The sequence below is a fragment of the Mauremys mutica genome, chromosome 1 (genome assembly GCF_020497125.1).
Source record: "Mauremys mutica isolate MM-2020 ecotype Southern chromosome 1, ASM2049712v1, whole genome shotgun sequence".
Taxonomy (NCBI): Eukaryota; Metazoa; Chordata; order Testudines; family Geoemydidae; genus Mauremys; species Mauremys mutica.
Window position 1 is genome coordinate 3,685,957 of NC_059072.1, and position 25,475 is coordinate 3,711,431.

The 25,475-nt window shown below is 62.8% G+C and overlaps 1 protein-coding gene across 1 annotated transcript; it reads left to right on the forward strand.

Moving 5' to 3' along the window:
• The first annotated feature begins 7,181 nt into the window (after window positions 1-7,181).
• Window positions 7,182-16,836, forward strand: ADM2 (adrenomedullin 2). The gene is made up of 3 exons (XM_044989635.1): window positions 7,182-7,669; window positions 8,717-8,912; window positions 16,337-16,836. Exons 2-3 carry the CDS (start codon window positions 8,797-8,799, stop codon window positions 16,704-16,706), a joined length of 486 nt encoding a protein of 161 aa, XP_044845570.1. The 5' UTR covers window positions 7,182-7,669; window positions 8,717-8,796; the 3' UTR covers window positions 16,707-16,836.
• Window positions 16,837-25,475: the final 8,639 nt, after the last annotated feature.

The following is a 25,475-nucleotide window of genomic DNA, read 5'->3' on the forward strand; positions in this document are numbered from 1 at the left end:
CAGTGCTGCCGAAGACCCCGGAGCGGACCCCCCCCGCCGCCGCAGTGCTGCCGAAGACCCCGGAGCGGATCCCCCCGCCGCCGCAATGCTGCCGAAGACCCCGGAGTGGACCCCCCCGCCGCCGCAATGCTGCCGAAGACCCCGGAGTGGACCCCCCCGCCGCCGCATTGCTGCCGAAGACCCCGGAGCGGACCCCCCCCCGCCGCCGCAATGCTGCCGAAGACCCCGGAGCGGACCCCCCCCGCCGCCGCAATGCTGCCCAAGACCCCGGAGCGGACCCCCCCTGCCGCCGGGTGAGTAATAAAAATATTAAAAAGGCGCCTAAAGCGCGGGGCCCAATTCCGTGGAATCGGGTGAATCGGCCTAAAGCCGGCCTGCCTGGACATGCGGCTGACAGAAGTGATGGAACAGAAGTGGAATGCAGCCACCGTCTCCACCTCATGTTATCTCCTCCAGGACTCACCTTCCTGCACAAGGGATGATTGCAGTTAAACCCAAGGTTATAAAACAATACAGGACCAATTAACTCTGCTCACTCTCTGATTATTGAGGAAACAGCTGTGTTTAGTTGTGAAAGGTGTCACGTAGAGTAGCTAGGGAAGCGGTATTACATGGTGGTTGGAAGTCAGGACTCTTGGGTTCTCTTCCAGCTCTGGAAGGGGAGTGTGGTCTAGTGGATAGAGCAAGGGAGTGGGCAGTAGGATCCCTGGGTTCTCTTACTAGTTCTGCTATTGACTCACTATGTGACTGTTGCAAGTTCCTTCCCTGTCTGTGCCTCAATTTCCCCATCTGTAAAATGGGGAAATTACTCAGCTTTCTGACAGGTTCGTTGAGAGGCCTAATTTACAAGCATTTGTAAAGCACTTTGAGATCCTAGGATGAGAGGGGTAAAGTATTGTTATAAGCATTCCATTCTGCCCAGCACCCGCCCTACGTCTCTGATCCCCCGTGGCAGCCCAATTCTACGGGGTGGGGAGTGGAGGGCCCTCTCCCCATCTAGGACTGGTCACCCCCTCCCTAACAGAACAACCTGAATTAGCCTAACATTAATTAACCAAAGCTCCATAATCCAGCCCAGGCTCCTGTGCTCCCAGAGCTAACTAATAACACTGATAATTCCCGAGTGATCTGGATTTATCCACGGGACATGGGGGGGAACTGAGGCTGTCTCTCCTGGGCGGCTGGTTCTGATAGGGCACTGGCTCCGGGTTCTCCGAGACACCTTAGTTCTGGGCTGGAAGCAGGAAACAGAGTCTGAGATGTAGCAGCAGCTGATCTGCCTCTGGCCCAACCTCCCCTCCCTGAGAGGCTGCGAAGGATGCCAGTGTGTCCAACACCGGGGCCCTGCGCTATTGCGAATGAAGGGGTTTTAATCTGTCCCAGCGTTTGGTGTGTGGCCGCTAGGGGGAGCTTGCGGCGATGCAGAGGAAAGCTGGCGTGCCTGGGCCAGAGAGGAACATGATCAGATCATACACCGAGCGCTGAGTCCGAGCGACGCCCCTTATCCTCTCTGAGGCCTTGGCCGCATGGGAAGCTTGGCCCAATTGCGGTCATTCGTGTAGCTGCACTGGCACAATCCCTAGTGCAAACAGGCAAAGCCTCTGTTTGCACGAGTGCAGCTTGCTCCTGGTTCTCCAGGGGGTTGTGATCACTCCCGCAGGCTGGCTGAGGGTTGCGCTCACCCTAGTACTCCTGTTACCCTGTCTCTCCCAGCCCCGCCCTGACCCGCTCGCCTCTCCCACCTCCTATGTCCCGGTTTCTAGCCTGGAAGCTCTCTGGGGCAGGACCCAGCACGATGGGGTTTGGAACACGAATGCACTTTGCAGCTGGGACGTTCAGCCTTTCGCTCAGTGTGGGAAACCATTGAAACTAGACAGGCCTCTGCTTCTAATGCAGCACCGGGCCTGGGAGGATGCCCCGGGGACTTTGGAGGTAGCAGAGAACGCAGGGCCGGGGCTGGCAGTGCCCCCCGGGCTTCAGGATCAGAAAGGCAGAGCAGGGTTCCTGGCGCTCGAATACTTTCTCAAGTGTGTGCGTGTTTTTCAGAGTCCCCGTCTGCCTGTGTCAATGTCCCTGAGCTAATCCAGCCACAAACAAATGAAAGAATGTGGCATACCACAAACATTCCCCCGGAGGGAGACAATTCAGAGCCAGTGAGAGACCAGGGCGCAGGGCAGAGGCCCTGGGCGATTGCTGCTCCGTTTCAGTTAAGACTGAAAACAAACCCACTGTGACCCGCGGATCTGGTGCTCTGCTGTGACCCTGAGTCGCTCTCACCTCCTTTCCCAGCAAAGATGCCTCATGCTTTACCCAGCAGCCTCTTCCTCCAGTGCAGCCACTTCAAAGCCTCTTTCCCCAGTGGCGCTGGGCCCCAGAAGCCCTCCCTGGCCGGTCCCGGGCATTGCCGCTGACACAGGATCAGGTGCTGCTCTAAATCCTCCCTACGCGGGGAAATGTGAAGTGTTTGAAGCCTTTGTGTCTTCACAATGCAGAAGAATCTGAGCGATTCCGAGCATGTGGAGCCCGCTGGCCTCTCCGTGCAAGGGGGGCCTGAGAATGGAAAACCACAGCGAGGGGGGCACTTGGGCTGGGTGGGGGGCCCCAGATACTCGGGGTCTCAGAGAGCTGGGGGGGCACAGGTACCCTGGGGAGCTCTGAGGAGGGGGCTCAGGTACCTCGGGCCCAAGGGAGCTCAGAGGAGGGGGCTCAGGTACCCAGGCCCAGGGGAGCTCTGAGGAGAGGGCTCGGGTACCCCGGGCCTAGGGGAGCTCTGAGGGGGGGGCTCGGGTACCCCAGGCCCAGGGGAGCTCTGAGGAGGGGGCTCGGGTACCCCAGGCCCAGGGGAGCTCTGAGGAGAGGGCTCGGGTACCCCGGGCCTAGGGGAGCTCTGAGGGGGGGGGGCTCGGGTACCCCAGGCCCAGGGGAACTCTGAGGAGGGGGCTCGGGTACCCCAGGCCCAGGGGAGCTCTGAGGAGGGGGCTCAGGTACACTGGGCCTAGGGGAGCTCTGAGGAGGGGGCTCGGGTACCCCAGGCCTAGGGGAGCTCTGAGGAGGGGGCTCGGGTACCCCAGGGCTAGGGGAGCTCTGAGGAGGGGACTCGGGTACCCCAGGACTAGGGGAGCTTTGAGGAGGGGGCTCGGGTACCCCGGGCCTAGGGGAACTCTGAGGAGGGGGCTCGGGTACCCCAGGCCTAGGGGAGCTCTGAGGAGAGGGCTTGGGTACACTGGGCCTAGGGGAGCTCTGAGGAGGGGGCTCAGGTACCCCAGGCCTAGGGGAGCTCTGAGGAGGGGGCTCGGGTATACTGGGCCTAGGGGAGCTCTGAGGAGGGGGCTCAGGTACCCCAGAGCTAGGGGAGCTCTGAGGAGGGGGTTTGGGTACCCCAGGCCTAGGGGAGCTCTGAGGAGGGGGCTCGGGTACACTGGGCCTAGGGGAGCTCTGAGGAGGGGGCTTGGGTACCCCAGGGCTAGGGGAGCTCTGAGGAGGGGGCTCGGGTACCCCCGGGCCTAGGGGAGCTCTGAGGAAGGGGCTCGGGTACCCCAGGGCTAGGGGAGCTCTGAGGAGGGGGCTCGGGTACACTGGGCCTAGGGGAGCTCTGAGGAGGGGGCTTGGGTACCCCAGGCCTAGGGGAGCTCTGAGGAGGGGGCTCGGGTACCCCCGGGCCTAGGGGAGCTCTGAGGAAGGGGCTCGGGTACCCCAGGGCTAGGGGAGCTCTGAGGAGGGGGCTCAGGTACCCCGGGCCTAGGGGAGCTCTGAGGAGGGGGCTCGGGTACACTGGGCCTAGGGGAGCTCTGAGGAGGGGGCTCGGGTACACGGGGCCTAGGGGAGCTCTGAGGAGGGGGCTCGGGTACCCCAGGCCTAGGGGAGCTCTGAGGAGGGGGCTCGGGTACCCCGGGCCTAGGGGAGCTCTGAGGAGGGGACTCAGGTACCCCAGAGCTAGAGGTTCTCAGAACTTCATTTTCCTCCTTGGGCCAGCCCCACCCCTCTGTCCCCCAACCCTCCCCTGCCTCTTTGGGGGCTGCCTATCTCCATCCCTGGGCCATTGTCCCTCTCAGGCTCCCATGCTGCTAGCTGCATCTCTCGCCAGGTCAGGGGGACGTTGGGCTGCACTCCACTTCCCCCACCCTCCAATCTGTCCTAGGTTGGGGGGTGTCCTCCATGTCTTCCTCCCGCTGTCTGGGCCGCCTGCCCCCTTCCCTCTGGGCTCTTTCCCCTCAGTAACCTCCTTGTTAGAGAGGACCCTGGTGCGCAAACAGGCAGCCCCCAGTGAGTGAGGCTCAAGACGGGGAGCAGGTCTCGGCCCACATGCAGGCACCATAGCTAAGGTGGCAGAGGGAGGGTGGCTGCACCCAGAGACTGACCATCACAGCTCTGGTTGCTGTGCTGGTGCTCTGGGGTCTCAGATCTGCTCCGGGTGGGTACTGTATCCGGGTGAGTCCTAGTACAAAGTCAGCACTGCTGCTTCTGAATCATTCCCCACTCCCGTCCTATCTCCCGTGCACCAGCTTCCCAGCCGTATCTGAATGCAGTTCTGTTTGCACTGCTCTACCCAGCAACCTCCCGCACTCCTCCAGCCCTGGCCTGCTCTTGCATCTCCAGGGCTGACAGCTGCTCTGACTCTGGGGCATCCCCTTCTCAGGAGATCTCTCTTCCTTCCTGCTCCAGACCACGGAGTCACTCTACCTGTCGCCTAGTGATAGCGATCCTCACAAAGGTCCCAGTGCTCTGCTGGGCTTGGAGAAGGTCTAGGGTGACCAGATGTCCCAATTTTATAGGGACAGTCCCGATTTTTGGGTCTTTTTCTTATATAGGCTCCTATTACCCCCCTCCCCCATCCCGATTTTTCACATTTGCTGTCTGGTCACCCCAAGAAGGTCCCCAAAGTCTGAACGTTTCCCTGACCTCTAGAGTTTGCAAACAGAGCGCAGCCTTACCCTCGAGGTCTGGTGATTCCTGCTTGGGCAGGGCGGGGTTCTAGGTGACACTTTGGGTCTGTTTTCATTCTGTCTGGAGTGCTCCCAGTATCTGTCCTTTCCTTTTCTCTTTAGTTGATGGGTCCCACTCTCTTCCTATCACTCTCTGCAGTGTTTTGTGACCCTGGGTGTGAAGGACGCTGTAGAGCAATGAATGGGATCACACTGTGCTGTGTGTGCTAGTTGGTGGCTGGAGTTCTCAGCCCCGGGGGAGGGAGGCGTCTTTTAATATACGTAAATAGGAACAATATTTGCATGAATTGAGCCTCTGTTCACCTAATTTTATTGGCAGCCTCACTATGAAACTAAAATAGGACGACTCGGTGAGGGTGAACTTTTGTCCTGACCTGATCTTCATGGGATTTAGGTTTTCAATTGTTCTCAAAGGCCAGACGCTGATGTTTAAAAACATTAAACTAAATTAGCTCTGGTACAAGGTTCTGGGACGCACCGGTCTGTTTATACCCACAGCTGGTACAGCGATGCCAGCTACACAAACCCCGCCAGCCCGCCCTCTGACAAACGTGTCAGCCCCGACTGGAAGGGCCGGGAGCTCAGTCGCCCTGGCCCGCTCAGTGAGTGGCATCTCTGCTGAGCCTACCCGGCCGGGGGAAAATTAGTTCATCCGCTCATTTTAAGACACAGTATGTCAGCCACCCGGAGGGGAACAGCTCTCCCCGTAACAGACCGAGGGCTGAACAAGGACAGGTGACCTACAGGTGAATGGCTCCACAAACCAAGCTCCCTGCCCCCCGCCAGCCCAACCACCTGGATTTAGCTTTTAAAAAAACGGGCACAATAGAGGGCAGAAAGTTGGGGCTGCGGGTGTGACATTCGCCAGCCCTTCCAGCTCCGTTATCATGGGCTCCCCGGGGGCGAGCGCGAGCCCCCCCGTTTGCACTGTCTGACGAGGGCACGCAGGCCGAGGCAGGCAAGGGAGGAGAGTGGGTACCTCTGGGGTGAAGGACAGAGGCGTGCAGGCAGTGAGGAGGAGGATGAGCTTGGATCAGGTATTGGGGGGGAGTGCAGGAAGAACAGGAGACCAGGGAGGAAGGCCAGAGGCAAGAGTCCCAGGGTGGAGCTGCCCTCACCTGGACGGTAGAGGTACTGCAAGGCAGGCAGGCCAGTAAGATGAGAGAAGGGTATGAGAATGGAGGAGGAGGAGGAGGAGTGTGGAAGAGAGGAATCTCTCTCTCTCTCTCTCTCTGTCCACACATCTATCTATCTATCCCCATCCACCCCCTCTATCTATCTATCTACCCCCAGCCACCCCCTCTATCTATCTACCCCCAGCCACCCCATCTATCTATCTATCCCCATCCACCCCCTCTATCTATCTATCTATCTATCCCCACCCACCCCATCTATCTATCTATCTATCTATCTATCTACCCCCAGCCACGCCCTCTATCTATCTATCTATCTACCCCCAGCCACGCCCTCTATCTATCTATCTATCTATCTATCTATCTATCTATCTACCCCCAGCCACGCCCTCTATCTATCTATCTATCTATCTATCTATCTACCCCCAGCCACGCCCTCTATCTATCTATCTATCTATCTATCTACCCCCAGCCACGCCCTCTATCTATCTATCTATCTATCTATCTATCTATCTATCTACCCCCAGCCACGCCCTCTATCTATCTATCTATCTATCTATCTATCTATCTACCCCCAGCCACGCCCTCTATCTATCTATCTATCTATCTATCTATCTATCTATCTATCTATCTACCCCCAGCCACGCCCTCTATCTATCTATCTATCTATCTACCCCCAGCCACGCCCTCTATCTATCTATCCCTACCCACCCCATCTATCTATCTATCTAATCTCCACACACCCCATCTCTCCCTCTCCGTGTACCCCCCCAATGCCCCTGCGGAGGAGCTGTCGGAGGAGGAAGGCTGGGGTCTCTGGGCTGCTCTCGCGGTGTGGAGCAGCCGGGCTGTGTCTGGGGCAGGGGATTCCTGGGGGGGCCGGGCCGGGCCGGGCGTTGCAGTGCCGGTCTGTGGCTGGTCCGGGGCAGGTGTTCTGGGCCGGGGCCAGGCCGGGCCGGGGCAGGGGCTGGGCCGCAGGAATTCCAGGCAGGGGCCGGGCCGGCTGGGCTGCTGTCCCTCCCCCGGCGCAGAGGCTGGGCTGGACCTGGAAGCCCAGCCCAGCTCCTCCCGGCTAACAGGACGCCAAGGGAATATTTAACCTGGGAGCCTGGCCGAGCGACACAGACTCCGACAGACCGAGCCAGATTGAGCCCAGCCACAGGGGTCCTCAGCCGCTCCCGTCCCCAGCGGTTCGGGCCAGAATCCAGGCGCAGAACCTCACCGGGGCCAGGACGAGAAAGCCGGGGCAGATCCGAACCTTACCGGGACCAGGACGAGAAAGCCGGGGCAGATCCGAACCACACCCGGGATAGGACCAGCCCGACCCCGAATACTGGGGCAAACCCGAATCTCTCCAGAAGGAGACCCAGGGCGGAACACAGCCCCTCCCGGAACCGTCCGGACAAGGCATCAGGGACAGGACCAGGCAGGTACCAGAGAGAATCCACCGGTAAAACCGAACCGAGGCCACGCACAGACTTAGGGAGGCGGCTGAACGCTTGCAGCTGACCGGGCACAGAACCGACCCGCCTCGGGCGCCAGCCCCAGGCACCTTGCCGGGACCGGGACCGGGACCAGGACTCCAGAGCTCAGGTACAGAACCGCCCGCCCCGGGCATGAAATAAGGACTGGAATTGGGAAAGGCGTCGGGTATCCGCCAGCTGGCAGAGAATCCGGGGCTGGACCGACCGGGGCTCCAGAACCGGGATCCCAGGGGCGTCGGAAACTTCTCGGCAGCCCGGTTCTCTGCTGAGTTAGGGAAAGAGGCTCCGGGGCAGAGGAGCCCGGAGCGCTCCAGGAAAACGGGATCTCAGAGCGCTCGAGGGGCAGGGGGGCGCGGGAGCGCGGGGAGCCCGGAGCGCTCCAGGACAGGGGGCGCGGGGAGACCGGAGCGCTCCAGGACAGGGGGCGCGGGGAGCCCGGAGCGCTCCAGGACAGGGGGCGCGGGGAGACCGGCGCGCTCAAGGGGCGGGAGCCCGGAGCGCTCGAGGGACAGGGGGCGCGGGGAGCCCGGCGCGCTCCAGGGGAAGGGAGTTCGGGGAGCCCGGAGCGCTCCAGGACAGGGGGTTCGGGGAGCCCGGAGCGCTCCAGGGGAAGGGGGCGCGGGGAGCCCGGAGCGCTCCAGGACGGGGGGGCGCGGGGAGCCCGGAGCGCTCCAGGGGAGGGGGGCGCGGGGAGCCCGGAGCGCTCCAGGGGAAGGGGGCGCTGGGAGCCCGGCGCGCTCCAGGACGGGGGGGCGCGGGGAGACCGGCGCGCTCAAGGGGCGGAAGCCCGGAGCGCTCGAGGGACGGGGGGCGCGGGGAGCCCGGCGCGCTCCAGGGGAAGGGGGCGCGGGGAGCTCGGAGCGCTCCGGGACAGGGGAGCTCGGAGCGCTCCAGGACGGGGGGCGCGGGGAGCCCGGTGCGCTCCGGGACAGGGGAGCTCGGAGCGCTCCAGGGGCGGCGGGCAGGCGCGCTCGCTGTCGAGCGAAGGGAAGTTTCCGGGAGCCGGGCGCTCTCCCGGGTCTGGCTCCAGGGAGCCGGCTGCCCGGGGGATCCAGCGAACCCCCATGGGACTGGCTCCCCACTGGTGCCCCCCGCCCCGCCCCGCCCCGGGCCCCTCTGTGCAGCGCGCTGAGTGCTTCTCGCTCTCCTTTTCCAGCCTCCGGAGCCGCGTCACCTGCAGTCCCCGGGCACCCGGGGTTCCCCGCCCGCTCCCAGGATCTCCCTGTCCGGCCCGGCATGAAATCTCTGCCTTCGGTTGCGCTGGGTTGCATCAGCTTGACGCTGTGTCTGCTGCAGCTGCCGGGCTCCCTGCCCCTGCCCGCGGGGCGCACCCTGCTGCTGCCTAAACACAGGTGAGCACCGACCGCTGCTGCCCGTCTCCTGCTCCCCCGGCCTCGGCCACGCCTCACACCGCCCCGACCGTCCCCATCCCACCGCCACCTGCTGCAAGGGAGCCGGGGCCAGCCTCCAAATCCAGCGGCCCTGCAGATCAAGGCTCTGTGGGAGCCTCCCGGGGGAGAGAGGCTGAGCTGGGCTGCGCTCCTGGCTGCCATGGGGCTGTCTCCCCTTGGAGCTGTGGGTGTGACAGTCTGGGCCAGGGCTCCCAAGCTGGGCCCCCAAAATGGGTGCCTCTTTGTCCGGGAAAGTTCTGGCCGCTGTGCTGGCTGCCTGGATTTAATCAGGGGAGGTTCAGATCCTTCTCGTTTGGCTCTGACACTAGATTAGCCAAGCCTGTGTTGGGGGAGGCGGGAGAGGAGAGAAGGAGCAGCATAGGTGGGGCCACAAGGCGCTGCTGCCCTGTCTCCCTCTCAGGCGGCTGCCACACGAAGCTGGGGGCTGTAGCAAGCGGGGCCTTTGCATAGGGCCCTCGGGGTTACTGAGAAGCCAAGGAGATGTTACCAAGATGCCCACCAACGTCATCAGGCTCATTCTGGGGTCTCTCTCCCTTTGGCTGGCTCCTTGGAGACCTCCCTTCGTAAGGCCTGGGCATGGCCCGGGGGGCATCCCGTTTGGAGCAGAGCCTTGGCTAACTTAGCAAACCCACTGTCACCAGGCGAGCCCAGGACATGCTCTGCAACCTGCAGCCAGCGTGTCCTGATTGCCCTGAGCACTGGTGCATGGGATGGGGTGAGGAGGGATTCCCCTTCCCTGGAACAGAAGGGCCTTTGTGTTCACAGCAGGTTGGCTACATGGTCTCCTGGCCAGGGAGTCTCAGAGACACTGCGGCCTTGTCATGCAGCTCTGCTGCGGAGTCAGTGTTCTGGGGGGGGAGAGAGTGTGCTGGTGGGGGCTTGGTGGTGGGGACCAGCGTGTGCCTGTGTCCTGGATGCAGGCTGCCATTACACCATGGCTGTGTGGTTGTAGCTGTGGGAGTCCCAGGAAATTAGAGACAAGATGGGCAGTTCTCATTACCTGGTTGGGTGCAACAGCGCTTATGGGGACTGGCAGGTTCTCTGAGTGTGCCCAGCCCTGCTGGGCGGCTAGGGAGGGAGAATGGTCTAGTGGTTAGATCCTGGGACTGGGACTCCTTGGTTCTATTCTGGACTCTGCCACACCTTGGCTGTGTGACCTGAAGCAAGTTGTTATGCCTCCATCCTGCAGTTTTCCCAGGCACGACATAGGACAAAGGTGCTTAGTAAACTCCCCCAGGTGTTGAGAGGTCAAATCAGGAATGTTTATGAAGGAGCTGGGAGCGCTCATGTAAGCACAGCGAGCTCTCAGACCGTGCTGCTCATCAGTAGATCTCAAAGCACTTTCTGAACAGAAGCTGCTAGTGATGATGAGCTGGGCGAAGAGCTGGTGTGTGCCAGCCCCTGGGAGATTCAGGGTGTGCTGGTCACAGAGGACAGCAGCCCAGCCTGGTGTGCTGGGGGGGCATCTGTGCTGGGCTCACTTGCAATATTTGCCCTCTGGGATTCAAACCAGGATCCGTGCAGCTCCCTGGGCAGCATGGGCCTGTCCCGTTCAGATCAGCAGGTGAGCGGCCCCCCGGCCCCTAGCTTCACACTCAGACTCTGCTCTGCTCCACCCAGGCTTTGTATGAATAGTTTGAATTGGTCTCTCATGGGAGGGACATTGGGGGAGGGGCCGCCAGGGCTCTCCTTTGGGTGACCCCACTGTGGGGCAGGAGAGGTGGGGTTGGCGCCTCTCTCGGACCCCGGGGGAATATTCAGCTTGCATTAATGGAACTGGCCACAAGGTGGCGTGGTTGCTGGGAGTGCATTGTAGCCTGTGTGTGGGCATGAGAAGGGCCAGACCAATGGTCCCTTTAGCCCCAGAACCTGTCTCAGACAGTGGCCGGCGCCAGGCGCGTCAGAGGAAAAGACCAGGGCAATTATCGAGTGACCCGTCCCCGTGGTGCGGTATATTTATACCTCCTCCCCTTGCCTCTGGGGCCTGCTCTAGCTCCCCCCGCTTCCCCCTACCTAAAACCCTCCCTCCAGATTGTCCCCCCTTGTCCCGGCTCGCCAGACCCCAGTGGACGCAGCCCGAGGGCGAGCAACTGCCCCAGCCCCATCCCCTGTGTTCACACGCGTGTGCACACGTGCTCCCAGCAATGCACTTTTGCTCCCCCCACTCCGTGAACCCCCCCATTCCTCTGTGGCTGCACCCCTGTACTAGGGTCACAATGGCTAGCGGGGCTGGGGGAGCTGCTGGGAGAGGGTGGGGGCTGCAGTGCAGAGGGGCTTGGCTGGGCTCCTTGGCTTGATTCATCTGCAGTTGGCTCAGCGTGTGTCTGTTTCTGATGGGGCGGGACAGAGCACCTGTTGGGGGCGAAGGCTGAGCCAGCCGCGTGTGTTCTGCGGGGTGTGTGTGTGTGTGTGTGTGTGTCGGGCAGGTGACCCACGGAAGGGGCCAGCAGGGGTGTGACGCTGTCTCGTGTGAGCACAGGGGGTGCTGGGACAGGCGCAGTCTGGGAGCTCCACGCGAGGAGGAACGAGACAAGGGGCCGTGGCCTAGGGAAGTTTCTCAAGGAGGAGGCGGCCCTGAACATAGTGGAAATGTTTGGAGCATGACGGTGAAAGGCTGCCCTGCCCTGCTGCAGTGGAGCAGACAACGCTGTGCATCCTGCACAGGGAGGGAGCGCCAGGCCGTGGCACAGCGTCCTCTGCCCGCCAGCTTCTCCTGCAAGTGTCGCACTGACGCCTCACCCAGAGCCCCTCAGGTGGCCCTGCTGCCAGGTGCTGCCCTGTATCTGCTGCTCCCAGCCCAGCGTAGGAGCAAGGCGGGGCTGCAAGGGGGGATGGACGGTCCAAGCTGCCCTGGAACCCCAGGCAGTGCAGACTTTCAGGGTTACAGGTGGACTGGTAGCTCCAGCTCCCGCATGTGCCATGATCCAGGAGCGCTGCAGCCTACACACACGAGGCACCACAAGTTCTCAGCCTGCCTGTGGGCAGTGCCCGCTCTGGTGCAGTTGCAGTACAAGTCCTTTCTCTGTGGCAAAGCAAGCCAGGCCCTTTGCAGAGGAGTAGGTGGTCTGGGCAGGGAGACCGGGCCCTGCCCTGGTTACAACATCTCTGGTTGCAGTGAGCGTCACACCGAGGCTTAGGGTGCTGCGTGCATTCAGCCTGCTAAGCCATCAGCAATGACAGACCGCAGTAAACCTGCTTTCCCTAGGCTGGCTGTGGGTGCTGACGCAGCCGGCGCGCACCTAACAGCACTAGGAACGAGAGACTCAGCCACACACAGCGCGGGCTCCCTTGCCCTTGAGTCTAATCAAGCTAATCCGCCAGGCGAGACATTCACAAAGTGCCCGGAGAGCCAGGCGTGGAGAGGGCAGAAGAGAAGCCAGCCCAGGGGCAGAAGGGGAACCGCACAGTCAGTATGAATCTTATGGAAATCCAGCCCAGGGTGTTTTTCATTTTTATGTTAATCAGACAGTGGCATATGCAGCCACGGTGCTGCCAGCAGGGGGCGCTGTGCCTGACAGAGCCTGTGGCCTGAGGACATGGTCCAGTGCCCCGAGTTGTCCGTACATCGGCGGGGGCCAGGTGCTGCCATCTAAGCCCCAGGCAGCATCTGGGAGAAGCCGAAGAGCAATGCTGAGGATCTGGCCCAGGGCGAGAGTTTCTGTCTCCGGGGCTGTAGGAATTTGTCCGGTTGCTCCTTGCCCCCGGGGGCCATTGCTGGGGGAAGCCTAACAGGGAAGGCCTGTCTGACACTCATCTGGACGCTGTCAGTGTCCCGCGACTGGCATTCCATAGCCAGGGCTCTGCTCCCCCGCCTGCCCCACCTCATATCACAGCCTCTGCCTCGGGACTGACCCCTCCTACCCTCGGCCAAAGGGCCCTCTGGGCTGCGGCAGCGGCAGGGGGCTCATGGCAGTTCCTGGGCGGGGTCTCTTCCGGGTGGTCCTGTCCGCATGGTGTGCACAGCCCCGACCCGACACGCTGTGATGGAGCTGGGGGTGTGCCGTGCCCAACTCCGCACCACGCCCGGAGGTGCGAGTCATCTCCCCCCTTCCGAAATGCTCCGCCCCAGACGCACAGAATCAGGCGAGGCGCCAGTGTGCGTACAGAGGAGTTAGAGGGAGCTGCAGAGGCACATATGCGAGGGGGCGGGGGTGCACAGGCGGGTGTGTGCATGTGTTATGGGGTGTGTTGGCACACATGGAGGTGGTGGTGGTGGGGATGAACAGATGAGGCCAGGGCAGGTTGGAGTGTGGGGATGTGAATGTAGGTGTGGGTGTATGTGGGTGGGCAGGTGGGCCCAGGGAGGTTGGCATGAGGGATTGTGCATGCAGACATGGGTGGGGGCCTGAGAGGGTACACGTAGGTGTGTGTATGCAGATGTGGGTGCACGAGAGGTGCACATGGTGTGTGCATGTAGGTGTGGGGGCACGTGGCTGTGTGTGTGCAGGGATGGGTGCACATGGGTGTGTGCATGCAGGCGTGGGTGCATGTAGGTGTGGGTGCACATGGGTGTGTACATGTAGGTGTAGGTGCACATGGGTGTGTGCATGTAGGTGCGAGTGCATGTGGTATGTGCATGCAGGCGTGGATGCATGTAGGTGTGTGTATGCAGGGATGGGTGCACATGGGTGTGTGCATGCAGGCGTGGGTGCATGTGGGTGTGTGAATGCAGGCATGTATGTGCATGCAAGCGTGGGTGCACGAGAGGGTGCACATGGTGTGTGCATGTAGATGTGGGTGCACGTGGGTGTGAGTGCACGTGGGTGTGTGCACGTGGGTGTGAGTGCACGTGGGTGTGTGCATGTAGGTGTGGATGCACATGGAGCCCTACACCCTTGTGGGAAAGGCAGAACCATTGGCAGGCCCCCTGAGTCAGCACCCGCTGGGAGGTTCCTCTGGAGAAGTGACCCTGAAACTGGCTGTGGGCCGTGTGCTGGGGGGATGAGGAGGGCCATCAGGGCAGGGCCCAGCCCAGACAGCCTGGCCTTGGGGTTAAGGCCCTGGCCTGGGAGGCAGCTGAGCCAGGCTCTGTTCGCAGATCTGCCACCGTCTCCCCTGAGCCCGTCTCCAGTCCCCCTGGCCTGTGATCATAGGGTTTGGGGTGAGCTCTGCCCCTGAATCCCCAGGTCTGCCCGCTCACGCCCGCACTCGTAGCTTCCCCAAGCTAAGCCAGTGCCGGGGCGAGGGCCTGACCTCGGTGGGCACTGGAGATCCCCAGACCCTTTCCATAAGGCTCAGGGCTGGTTCAGCCCAATACAGCAATCGGGGCTGAGGACCCCCCTAGCTAAGAGCCATCTCCTGCTGCAGCTGTGGTCGCTGGGGCCCCCAGGGCCATACAGGAGGGAGCCCCCCACTTTGGAACACTCTCCCGTGTGGGGCAGGCTGGGGATTTGGGGTGAGGGGGTGGGTTTTAGGGCCGTTGGGGGGGATTAGGGTTTGGCGGGAGCTGGGGGAGCATTCAGGAGCTCCGTGTGCATTGGGGAAGCTGGAGAGCCCCGTGTTGTGGCCTGTGGTTTTCAGGAGGCCCGGAGCCCGGGAGAGGGGGACGCCTGGGAGAGGTTTTCTGGAGGTAAAGGCTGGGACGAGCCCAGCTAGCGCTGCACGGCTCCATGCTGCGTGTGGCACGTAGCATGGGGCTCTCAGGGGAGCGGGGGCCCGGCGGGCAGGTACGTGGCAGGGCGGCCCTGGCAGAGGCAGGCAGCACCCTGAGTCGCCAGCTGCGGGCCGGTGTTTGCAGAGGCAGAGAGCGGGCGCCCTTTCCCCTGCGGCTCCCAACCGCCGGTGGGATCGTGACGCTTCGGAGGCGAGGCTCTGGCGTGGCTTGTTTGGAGGAGCCAGAACTGGCATGTCTGTGGGATAAGGGCCTTTGATGCAGCGCGTGCACCTCCCTGCCGGCCCTAAGTGACTCCGGAGAGTACGTGTGCCGCAGCAGGTAGCTGCTCCTCGGCCCGGCTCCCACACTGCTGCGGCCTCACGTGCCTACCCCTCCAGCCCATTCGCTCCGCTCCCTCCTGCTCCGGATTCCTCCCCTCCCTCCCCTCCTCCTCCTCTCAGCTGCCTTCCTTCCAGCAGTGCCTAGCTCTGGTCCCGGCGCTGGGAGCTTCCCAGCAGCAGTGCCCTGCTAGTTCAGGTCCCAGTGCTGCGAGCTTCCCGGCAGCAGTGCCCTGCTAGTTCTGGTCCCGGCGCCGCGAGCTTCCCGGCAGCAGTGCCCAGCTAGTTCTGGTCCCAGCGCCGCGAGCTTTCCGGCAGCAGTGCCCTGCTAGTTCTGGTCCCAGCGCCGCGAGCTTCCCGGCAGCAGTGCCCAGCTAGTTCTGGTCCCGGCGCTGGGAGCTTCCCTGCAGCAGTGCCCAGCTAGTTCTGGTCCCGGCGCTGGGAGCTTCTCTGCAGCAGTGCCCTGCTAGTTCTGGTCCAAGCGCCACGAGCTTCCTGGCAGCAGTGCCCTGCCGCTTCTGTGCCTGTTGCTGGTGCTGTGAGCTTCTTTGCAGCAGTGCCCTGGCAGTTTGCTCTATAATTTCACAGCCTGCATTTTCTCGATGTAGCAGATTTCTCTCCCTTTTGCCTGGAATCCCACCTCCGTCCCCTCCCACCCCCCTGAAGGACGTCCTTGCGTAGGCTGGGGAGCGCTGTAGGCCAGGCTGGCTCATCTGCTCCTTGGAAAGCTGGGGGCTGGTTCCAGCAGCCACTGTCCACTGTGGGATCTAGCTCAAAGGGCTTGTTGTGCCACTGCCAGACCTCAGTCGGGTTCTGCTGCGGGAGGGAGTATCTGGGCGGCATCTGCGGCCTGGGCAAAGGCAGAACATCTCTCATTGCGGCTGGGCAGGGCATTCGCCCTATGGCCAGGCAGTGCGCCGCTGGCCGTGTCTCCCGGAGCCACTGCGAGACAGGCAGAGCCCTGGGACACGGGCCGTGCCGCTGGGCCCAGCTGAGAACGAGGTCCCAGCCACGGCCCCTCCTGTCTAGTCTTCAGGGTTCGGTCCCGTCTCATCCAAACTGCACCAAGCAACGGGGCTTCCGGATCAGGGGCTCGGTCCCTGGGCCTCAGCCTATTAACTCCATGCCATGGCTCCGCTCCCGGGCTCCCTCGGCCTCTCCACCCTGGCCGGGTTTTCAGGCTGTTATCACCAGCCGGGAACCCGCTCACCCAGGGGTACATTCACAGACTGGCAGCAGGCCTGGGAGGTGGGGAAGGGGGGTTCCCAGGGGCTGCCGAAGGCCAATGCTGCCTGTTTCACACGGAGGCTGAGCCCTGAAGGCGCCAGGCGCTGCAGGGAGCGAGGGGCCAGCGCGGGGCCCATGCACACCTGAGGGGATATAGGTGGGCCGAGCCAGGCCGTCATCCTGACCTTTGTGCTTTTCTGGCGCAGGGAGCCCCCGGACAGGAGAGCCGTCGTGCTGCTGGGGAATCGGCCCCTGAAGAGGAGGACGGTGGAGCTGCTCTGGGTTGGCACTGCGAGAGCTCAGCTGGACTGGGAGCAGCCCGGGGGGACCCCAGCCTCCCTGCTGCAGCCCCTGGCCGGCCCCAAAGGCAGAGCACAACGCTCACTGACTGGCCCCTGGCGTGCCAAGCGCCACGCGGCCCCACGCCGCCACCACCCCCACCTGATGCGCGTGGGCTGCGTCCTGGGCACCTGCCAGGTACAGAACCTCGGGCACCGCCTCTGGCAGCTGATGGGCCAGTCGGGCCGCCAGGACTCATCACCCATGAACCCCAACAGCCCCCACAGCTACGGATGAAGGAGGGGGCAATCGTGGGGCACGAGCACGTGGGACTGGATTGCTTCGGGCGGAGACCTCGCCCCATGTGCTGCCGGGGGTGGCCACCTCCCCCTGTACATTGTGTAGGAGCCGTTACTAAAGCGCTTCCAGAGCCAACCCCCCATTTGCTGTGTCTTCTGGTCCCAGGCAGCGCCGGCTGGGACCTCGGGCTCCCAGCACAAGGGGGCAGCTGCCCCCCAGAGCATTGATTGCAGCCCCCATGGCTGCAGGGGTGGCCTAGCCCAGTGCATAGACGCGGGGAGGGGCAGTGGCTTTCCAGCCCGCCAGACATGCACAGAGGATGCCGGTGGCTGGGCCCTAAGGGAAGGGCACGGGGTTGTGGGGCAGGGCACAGCCGGTCTGGCAGGTGTCAAGAGGGTAGCGATGCCGAGTCCTGAGGGAAGAGGGGAGCAGTGGGGCCAGTGGGGAGGAGCAGACCCTGCCCCACTGCGGAGCAGAAGAAGGGCAATGAGGATGTAGGAGAGGAAGGAGATGTTGGCTGTCTCTGCCCATATGCCCCCCCCCCCCAAATCTGGATGGGGGAGGCTATGTGGCTAGCAGGGTATTTGGGGTGGGCTATTTCCCAGGGCCCAACAGCCAAACGTTTCCCAAACGGAGCGGGGTGAAGCTGAAGGCCTGACGCCCTGGCGAAGGAAGATTCCCCGATACCCTTTTCACAATGCTCCCGGGCGTCCTGGGCACGTGCCGGCTCTGGGAATTACTTTCCACCTCCCCAAATTCCCTTCTGTCGATTGGATCTGTGCTTCCCCCTTCACGGCCGCTCCTAAACTCTGCTGTCGCATTGCTGGACGCTGTCAGGCAGCTGCTGTGCTCCACCTCAGAGGTGGCTGCACGTCAGTGCTGGGTGGAGAGGTCTCTGTGGACCCGGTGGCGTAACCCAGGGCAGCACTTAGCCTGCAGTGCATGAAGTGCTTTGGGATCCCTCGGGTCGGCAGGCAGGAGAATGCAGGCGGCAGGGTCCCAGCTGTGCCTTGCCAGATGCCCCCCGCCGTGTGGCCTGCTTCACTGGCCTGCCGGGACCCATCACGAGGCCAGGCTGGCTGCCAGAGCGCAGCCACCTCCCGCTAATGGGTAACTAGCGCCTGCCGCGTCCCGCTCCCAGGCCCCGGGGGAGGCCCTGAGCCCAGGTCAGAGCAGAGCAGGGGCTGGGGGCTGGGCCAGTTCCTCCACAGGCCAGAGAGAGACCGAGAACGAGCGGCCATGGGAAAGGACTGGGGCACAGCTGGCGCCAGGTGCCTAGAGTCACCTCCAGGGGGCAGCACTAGCCAGAGAGGCCCCTGGCCTGCAGTGGGGTGAACTCTGGGGTGCCCCAACCCCTCCTAAGAGTCAGGAGCTTGGGTGGGGCTTGTGGTCCTGGTGCAGCGCCGTGGTGGGTGCCACCGTGGGCACAAGGGGTGCCCGGGGGCAGAGCTGCCATAGGTTCCCCAGGCCCCTGGCATATCTAGGGCTACAGAATAAGCAGCAGCCCCCAGGAGGGAATCACTGCTGTGGGTGGGGGATCCAGGGAGGGGGGTCCCCAAGCCCCAGCCTGACCCCAAGGGGCTGGGGGCTCGGGATGGGTGGAGAGGACGTGCCCCTGGCAGGTCCATGGCCAGTGCTGGTGGGCAGTGGCACCGGCTGGGGCCTGGTCCCCCGAGCAGAGAGCAGGACGGCGACCCTGGGTCCAAGGGGCACCCGGGCCGTGACTCGTCCTGCTGACTGAAGCAGCAGTGGGGACTTGTGCAAGTGCTCAGCAGAGCAGACAGCGCAGGGCCGAGCCCCTGCCCGTGCTCAGCCTCTGAGTCAGCAGCTTCCCTGCACAACAGGCGAGGGCAAGGACCTGGGGCCGCCCTGCTGGGTCCCCAGTCCCCCGCGCCGCTGCATCAGGGCCCGTGGTACCCCCCGTCCAGGCTTACAATGACCCTTCCCCGGCTCCCGCGGCCAGCAGCACCCCAGGCCCTGCGCCCCAGCACCAGGAGGCGTCTCCCCGAACCCCGCCAGCCCCCAGTGGGCGTGGGGGCCCCGGGGAGCAGGGCAGGCCGCTTGGAGCAGGACGGTGGGTGCTGCTGGCCGGGGCAGGGGCTGAGCGCCACCTCCCCCCCGTGCCCCGCATTGCGCAGCCTGACGCAGTCTCCCTCAGCCCGTGGCCATGGGCCGCCGGCGCCGGCCTTGCAGTGGCGGGTGTTTCTGGGGCACGGATGGCGCTGACTCGAGACAGGCGGGTGTCCTCCTAGGACAAAGCTCCGCTGCCTCTCCTGGGAGCCAGGGCTCTCCTTGGGGATTAGCCCTGGACACACCACGGATTACAGGCCAGTGCAGAATTGCTTTGCAAACACGGGGAGCTGGGCCCGGGCAACACGGCCCCTAGTCGCTGCTGCTTCGTTTGCTTTTCCTCTTGCTTTGTCACTCGGCCTGTCACGCCATCGCCCGCCCTGGCCCTGTCTCCCCTGGACTCCCCTTCCACGCTCCCAGCCCTGCCTTGCTTCAGGGTCCTTCCCCTGGGTCAGCTGCCAGCCCACCCTGCCATGGGGCATCTCCTGGCTGCTGGGGACCAGAGACAAATCCAACTGAGAGCCTCACTGGGCCCGCTGGCCTGGGAGGGAGCCTTGCCCTGGGTGAGCTGAGGGGAGCTGCCCCGAACCTGTCTGGAACTGACAGCTCCCCTGGCGAGCTGCTCAGAGCCCCGTGGAGGTGCTCTCAGCTGGTCTCTGGGCTCAGCATCCCCTGCGAGAGCCCCCTACCCCGCCTCCAGCGACGGCTGCTGCAGAGGAAGGCAGGCAACCTGCTTGGGTCTGCAATCCTAGGGCACAAACGGGCAGAATTTCTCCTGCTCCCAGCTGGGATCTGCTCAGAACCTGAGCTCCAGGTGGACCGAGGGCCCATGGAATTTCCACTCCAGCTGGTTTCACTGTAGACAGGTCACAGGGGCGACTGTTGGTGCTATCTGCTCCATCTCCTGCACCAGCGAGTTCCACGGGTGACTCATACTCCGCTACGGGCATTTTCTCTACCATGTTACATTTGTTGCTCATACCTGCTGGGGCAGGCAGCCTGACCAGCCTTCTCTGCATCAGGCTCTGCTCACCTCTCTCCTCCTTTTCAAACCCCGTAGCCCCTCTCTCCTCTCCCCGCACAGACCAACCCCCGTGTGCCTCTTCCTACTTTCATTGGCCCTTCTCTGGACCCTTCCCATTTCTTCTCTGCCCTATTATTGAGGAGGTGGAACCCAGAGCAGGGGTCTAGATAACAGCACTGCATTTCCTGCGCCAGGCAGCCTATGACTAGTCTGCACCCCAGAGGCTGCTGCGGCACTGCCATGGGGCTGCAGCTGCAGTGTCCGTAGTGCAGACACACCCTACAGTGGTGGAAGAGGTTTTTCCAGCTCTGTAGTTAATCCACCCCGCAGAGGCGGTAGCCAGGTTGACGGAAGAATTCTGCCAGCACCCCAGCCACGTCTACACTGGGGCTTAGGTCGGCTTAACGACGGCACGCGTGGGTATAGGACAGGAGGCAAAGGCCCCCTCCCCGACCTCGGACAACGCGCAAAGGGGTGGGATCGCTCTCACATTGGATCAGAGGGTGCTGGGCGACAGAAGCCCAGTTAGGACATAGGTCCTCCCTCCACCCAATTTTCACTGGGCCTGGGGGCAGCTGCCCAGGGTGGGGGATCTGGGTGTCGAGGGTGGTGGGGGGTGTCAGGGGCCTCGCAGGTCAGTCCACAGCCAGCACTGGAAGTAGGTTGAGTTTGAAGCACTTTACGGGCGAGGGAACCGCCCAGAGGCAGCGTCACTACCCCGCGTGCGCAGCCCCGCAGAGGGCACAGCCCTGTCTGCTATCGGCTGGCCCCTGCCGGGCGGCTCACCTGCCCAGCGGCTCCTTGAGAGAACTGTGAGGCTCTGATTATTAAACACGGTGGGAAACACCACTCACTTGGTCTGAGTTCATAACAAGAGCGCCGTGGTTAAAGCCCTGCATGGCCCCCTCTCTCCGGCCGTCTGCACCTCACCCTGCCCTGCGACCTCTCTGCTCCCGGCCCACACGGCTCGGCCCCCCCCCAGCCCAGGGAATCTGCCTGGCCCTGGTCCCTCTGCGGTGGGCCAGGCGGGGAACGTACTTTGCTTCTCACCCGGCCCCTGGGGTCCCCCCTCCCTCGCAGGACGTAGGGCTGGGATCTCCCTCCCAGCAGAGCCAGGTCAGCCAAGCCCATGGCTGCAGGGGGCCCTGGAAAGAGGCCCTGGACCCCAACGGAGGGACCGTGTGTGGGCGCGGGGGCCCTGGCTGGGCCCACCCGTGTGCGCCAAGCCGGAGCTGCCCAGGGCCCCTGCCAGGGGAGGAGGGAGATTGCTGGACTCCCCTCAGCAGGAGCGAGGCTGCAGGACAGACCCCGGGGACTCCCCTGGCTGTGAGCACAGAGGCCCAGGCCACAGGAAGCAAATCTAGGGGGCTCACGCCGCCCATGAGCGATTCTCCCCCCGCCCCCGGGAGCTCGGCAGCCGGATGCCCACCCCTGCCAGAGCCCGGCTGCAGCCCATTGAGATGGGACCTCCCTGGAGGGTTGTCAACTTTCTAGTTGCACAAAATCGAACACCCCTTCCCCGAAGCCCCATCTGACCCCGCCCCTTCTCTGAGGCCCTGCCCCCTCCCTCCAGCCCCCCCTCCCTCCGTCGCTCACTCTCCCCCACCCTCATTCACTTTCACTGGGCTGGGCAAGGGGTTGGGGTGCGGGAGGGGGTGAGGGCTCCAGCTGGGTGTGTGGCCTGCGGGATGGGGCCAGAAATGAGGGGTTCAGGGTGCGGGAGGGGGCTCCACGTGCTGCCCACGCCTTCAGGTGCTGCCCTGCAGCTCCCATTGGCCGGGAACCATGGCCAATGGGAGCTGCGGAGCTGGTGCTCGGGGCGGGGCCAGCGCGTGAAGCATCCCTGGCTCCTGCACGTAGGGGCTGCAGGGACATGTTGCTGCTTCTGGGAGCTGAGCGGAGCCAGGGCAGGCAGGGAGCCTGCCTTAGCCCCGCTGTGCCACCGACCGGACTTTCAACGGCCCAGTCGGTGGTGCTGACCGGAGCCACCAGGGTCCCTTTTCGAGCCGGTGTTCCGGTTGAAAACTGCACTCCTAGCAAGCCTCCCCCTCGGCCCTGCTAGCGGCTCTGCGCAGCGAGAGGGACTTGTGCAATGGGGTGGCTGCACTGGCCCAGAGCCGCTGCTCATACACGGGGCAGCAGCCCACAGGAGGGACCACCCGGGGCAAAGACCAGCCTCTGGTGGCAGGCGCTGAGGGTCGCTTCCCTCTCCGGCACGAGGGTGCAGCCATGCCTGGATTTGCCTTCTGGGGCGGGCGCAACTCACACAGAACAGCCACGGTTTCCGGCCGGGCCGGTGGAAGCGCGGAGGTTGGCAATGGGCAGAGCAGAGGTTACGCCCCAGCTCGCAGGGAGGGAGTTCGGGGAGGGGGCTCTTCTGCGCTGTTTGTCAGCCCAACATCACTCTATTGACTCAGGTAATCGATACACCCTGGTGATCAAGAAACCCGCTCCCGCAGCTGCTCTCAGCTAACAGGGCAGGGCAAGGCCGGGCTAGCTCAGAGCACAGACAGCCCATTGGAAGCCTTGTCGGGGGCCCGGTGGTTTTGTGATTAAGGCCCAGGCCTGGGTGTGAGGGTAGCTGGGTTCTGTTCCTGGCTTTGCTGCTGAGCTGGGGCAGCCCACTTCGCCATGCACTGCCTCAGTTTCCCTCTAGCAGTACTAGGATCGTGATCCTGATCCCAAGGAGTGTAGGGGGGCTGAGCCAGTCACTTGTGCAAAGTGTCTTGGGGGGTCCCTGGGCCTGATTCTGCCGGGCCCGGGACCTTGGCTTGTCATTTACGCTGGTGCAAGGTAGCGTGGGGCCATGCCAACCAGCTGGTGTTGCACCCTCACTTTGCACAGGTGTTCACGATGAGTCCAGGCGCTGCGCAGGAGAGACTCAGCCCCTGGGCTGTGAACACCGGAGGCCAAGGGATGGTCGTGAGCCTGCCGCGGGGGTTGATAGGGGGCACGCGGTGGGGGTGAGTCTAGCAGCAGGCCAAAGTCTGTGTTGGTCTTTAGTCCTTTTGCTTTGAGCCACGCTGGAGGGACGAAGGGGCCGGGCCCAAGAGACGCCAACGCTCAGACATCCAAAGTAACAGAGCCGCACACGGGAGCAGCGGGCAGCTAAAGAGCCAACCAGCCCCTGCAAACAGTGGGGAAGCCAGGAGATCTTGCCGTGAAGGCTCCCTAGGAAGGAGCGTGTGTGGGGCGCGGAGTCCAGAACGGAGCCGTGCAAGGGGGCCAGGCCTCGGGAAAGCAAACATGGAGGGACTTTAGAAATCTCGTGAGTAAGGCGCAGTGGGAGGGAGTATCAAAGGTGCCCCAGTGCACGAGAAGGCCGGGGGGCGCCAATGGAGACAAATGGTGGCAAAGGGCGAAGACGGGGCCCTCACTGAGCGGGAAGGGAGCGCCGCCTTTGGTAGCCAAGGTAAGAAATCCAAATCCAGCTAGAACTTTCCCCCCGTCACTGGGCTGCGACTACTTAGACCTCCCAGCAACAGCAGGGCTAGAGCTTGGATCCATCTGCTCCAAGAGCACAGCCTCCCGCTGCTGAATTAAAGGGGAATCGCCATGACCTGCTAGCAGTGTAGGGCCAATGACACACAGAGGAGCAGCATGGATTCCAGCCAGGAGAGGGCAGTGGCGTGCAGACACCTGAGGCTGCTCACAGATGCTGGCATGTGAAAGTGCTGGTAGCGAGTTACCGTCCTGCTGGGGCGAGTGGTCGAGCCAAGGGAAGGATCCCGTGTGCCTGCAGCGGTGCGCCTCGGGGGAAGAGCCAGCCAGCACTTCCTTGGGTTTACCCAGCAAGCCTCTTGCTTTGGGATGTGTCAGCTCAGGTGGAGCTGGGTCTCACCTCCACGCTGCCTGGGGAGGAGTCCCTGCTGGAGAAGCCCGGCTGCTCAAGGGGCAGACAAAACGCTGGAGACAGAGCGATAAATAACTAGGAGGGTGGAAATCAAGAGGCCTCTGAAATGGCTGAGGAGCTGGACTTCTTTCCAACCGGGTGTGACAGGTCAAATGAGGAGAAAGGGGTAAAACTGTTAAGACCTTTTGTGACACAGCCCTAGTCTCCCCCCGCGCCCCATCCGCCTTCTCAGTATTTCACACTGGGGGGGGCGTGTGGGGTCTCTGCCCAAGGCTGGGCGTCACGGTTAGTGTGAGATGTTTGTACAGGAAACAGCCCCCGCGCGATGTCACGAGCAGGGTGGTGGGTTCTAAAACCGCCGGACGTGAGACCCCCTCACCTGAGGCGGGGGAGTCTGAGAATTGACACCGAGACCCAGGCCCGTCCGTGGGGCCCGTCCCGTGTTTACTGGCTGGCCCAGGTGCAGGCTGGAGCCTTGACAAAGACGAAAGAGCCCCAAGAAAAGTCTTGGAAGAGGGGGACCCGCTTGGGGCTAAGGGCTGATCTACCCTACAACGATAGCACAGTGAAAAACACCATGCCCTGTGCGGTGTCCGTCAGCCCACCAGCGCCTGGGGCGAGAATTTATTCCTTGACTTACCACTGCCTCCCAGGGGTGGATCCCAGTGAGGGAAGCCCCCTTTCGTTGCTCCAGGCTACAGCGGAGAGGACCTCGTTAAGCCGTGCAGGCTATAGCTGGGGTCTTACGCTTTCCTTTGATTTGTGACCTATTTCCAAACCCTTCTCCTTGCTCGGCTTTGAATCGCTCGCTCAAGCTCTGTTCAAAACACTGCCGCTGGGTTTTACTGGTGACACGTCTAAGGGCCTGGTGCAACGGAGGTGATGCCACTACTCTGGGGGTGGCTTCTGTGGAGGCAGCGGATGGGAGCCCACGGGGGTGTCCAGAAGACAAGGGGCTGGGCACAGGCAGGGCGCTCGTGCTGTAAGCAGGGGGTGATTCGCCCCAGGCACCTCAGGTAACCCCGAAATGTGTCGCACCTTTCAGAGCCAAGTCGATAGGGAAACACTGAATACAGGTTTATCGGCACCCTGGAGTATAAAGGGAATGATGAGTCACGACATTTTCTGACTGTAAAAGGGTTGCTGATTCCTGAACACCCCCTCGTGGCCGGGGGTGGGGGGAGGGGCTCGCAGCAGCCCTGCCTCAGTTTCCCTCCAGGGCTCCCAGAAATAATCCACAAAGGCTTTCTTGTGTCTAATATCCCCCTTCCTGGGGCAGGTTTAATAACCAAATCAGTTCAAAGCACCTCTCAGAGACCCCAGATAGAGTCTATCCCCCCAGCACAAAAGCTTATACTCAGCTCTGGCATCTTCTTCCGGTACTGAGGCCCCTCTCAGTCCCAGTCCAATCTTCATCCAGCAGCTGCTTCCAGGTCTTCCTCCCTGGAGTCTTTCCTTCCCCCCCAGGGAAGGAACCAAAACTCTCCCTGGGTTAGAGACGGCCACAGGGAACCCCCGGCTGCTCTCCTGGCCCTGGCCTGGCATCTCAGCGGCTCTGCGGGAACTTTGCAGCCCCCGGGAGCCTTCCCCAGGCCTTGCGGAAGTTCCTCTCCATCCACTCAGGCCTGTCCCTTATTTGTCTGAGGGGCCTGACTGAATCAGGCGACTGCCCCTCCATTTGCCCCACCGGAGAAGGAGAGTTATTAGTGTCACACGGGAAGCAGAGACCCGTAAAGGGCCAGTGACCCTGTGAGACTGACTCTGATCAAGGAAAAGTCCTGGAAGAAGGCAAACGTTGCGCTAATGTTCATAAAGAGAC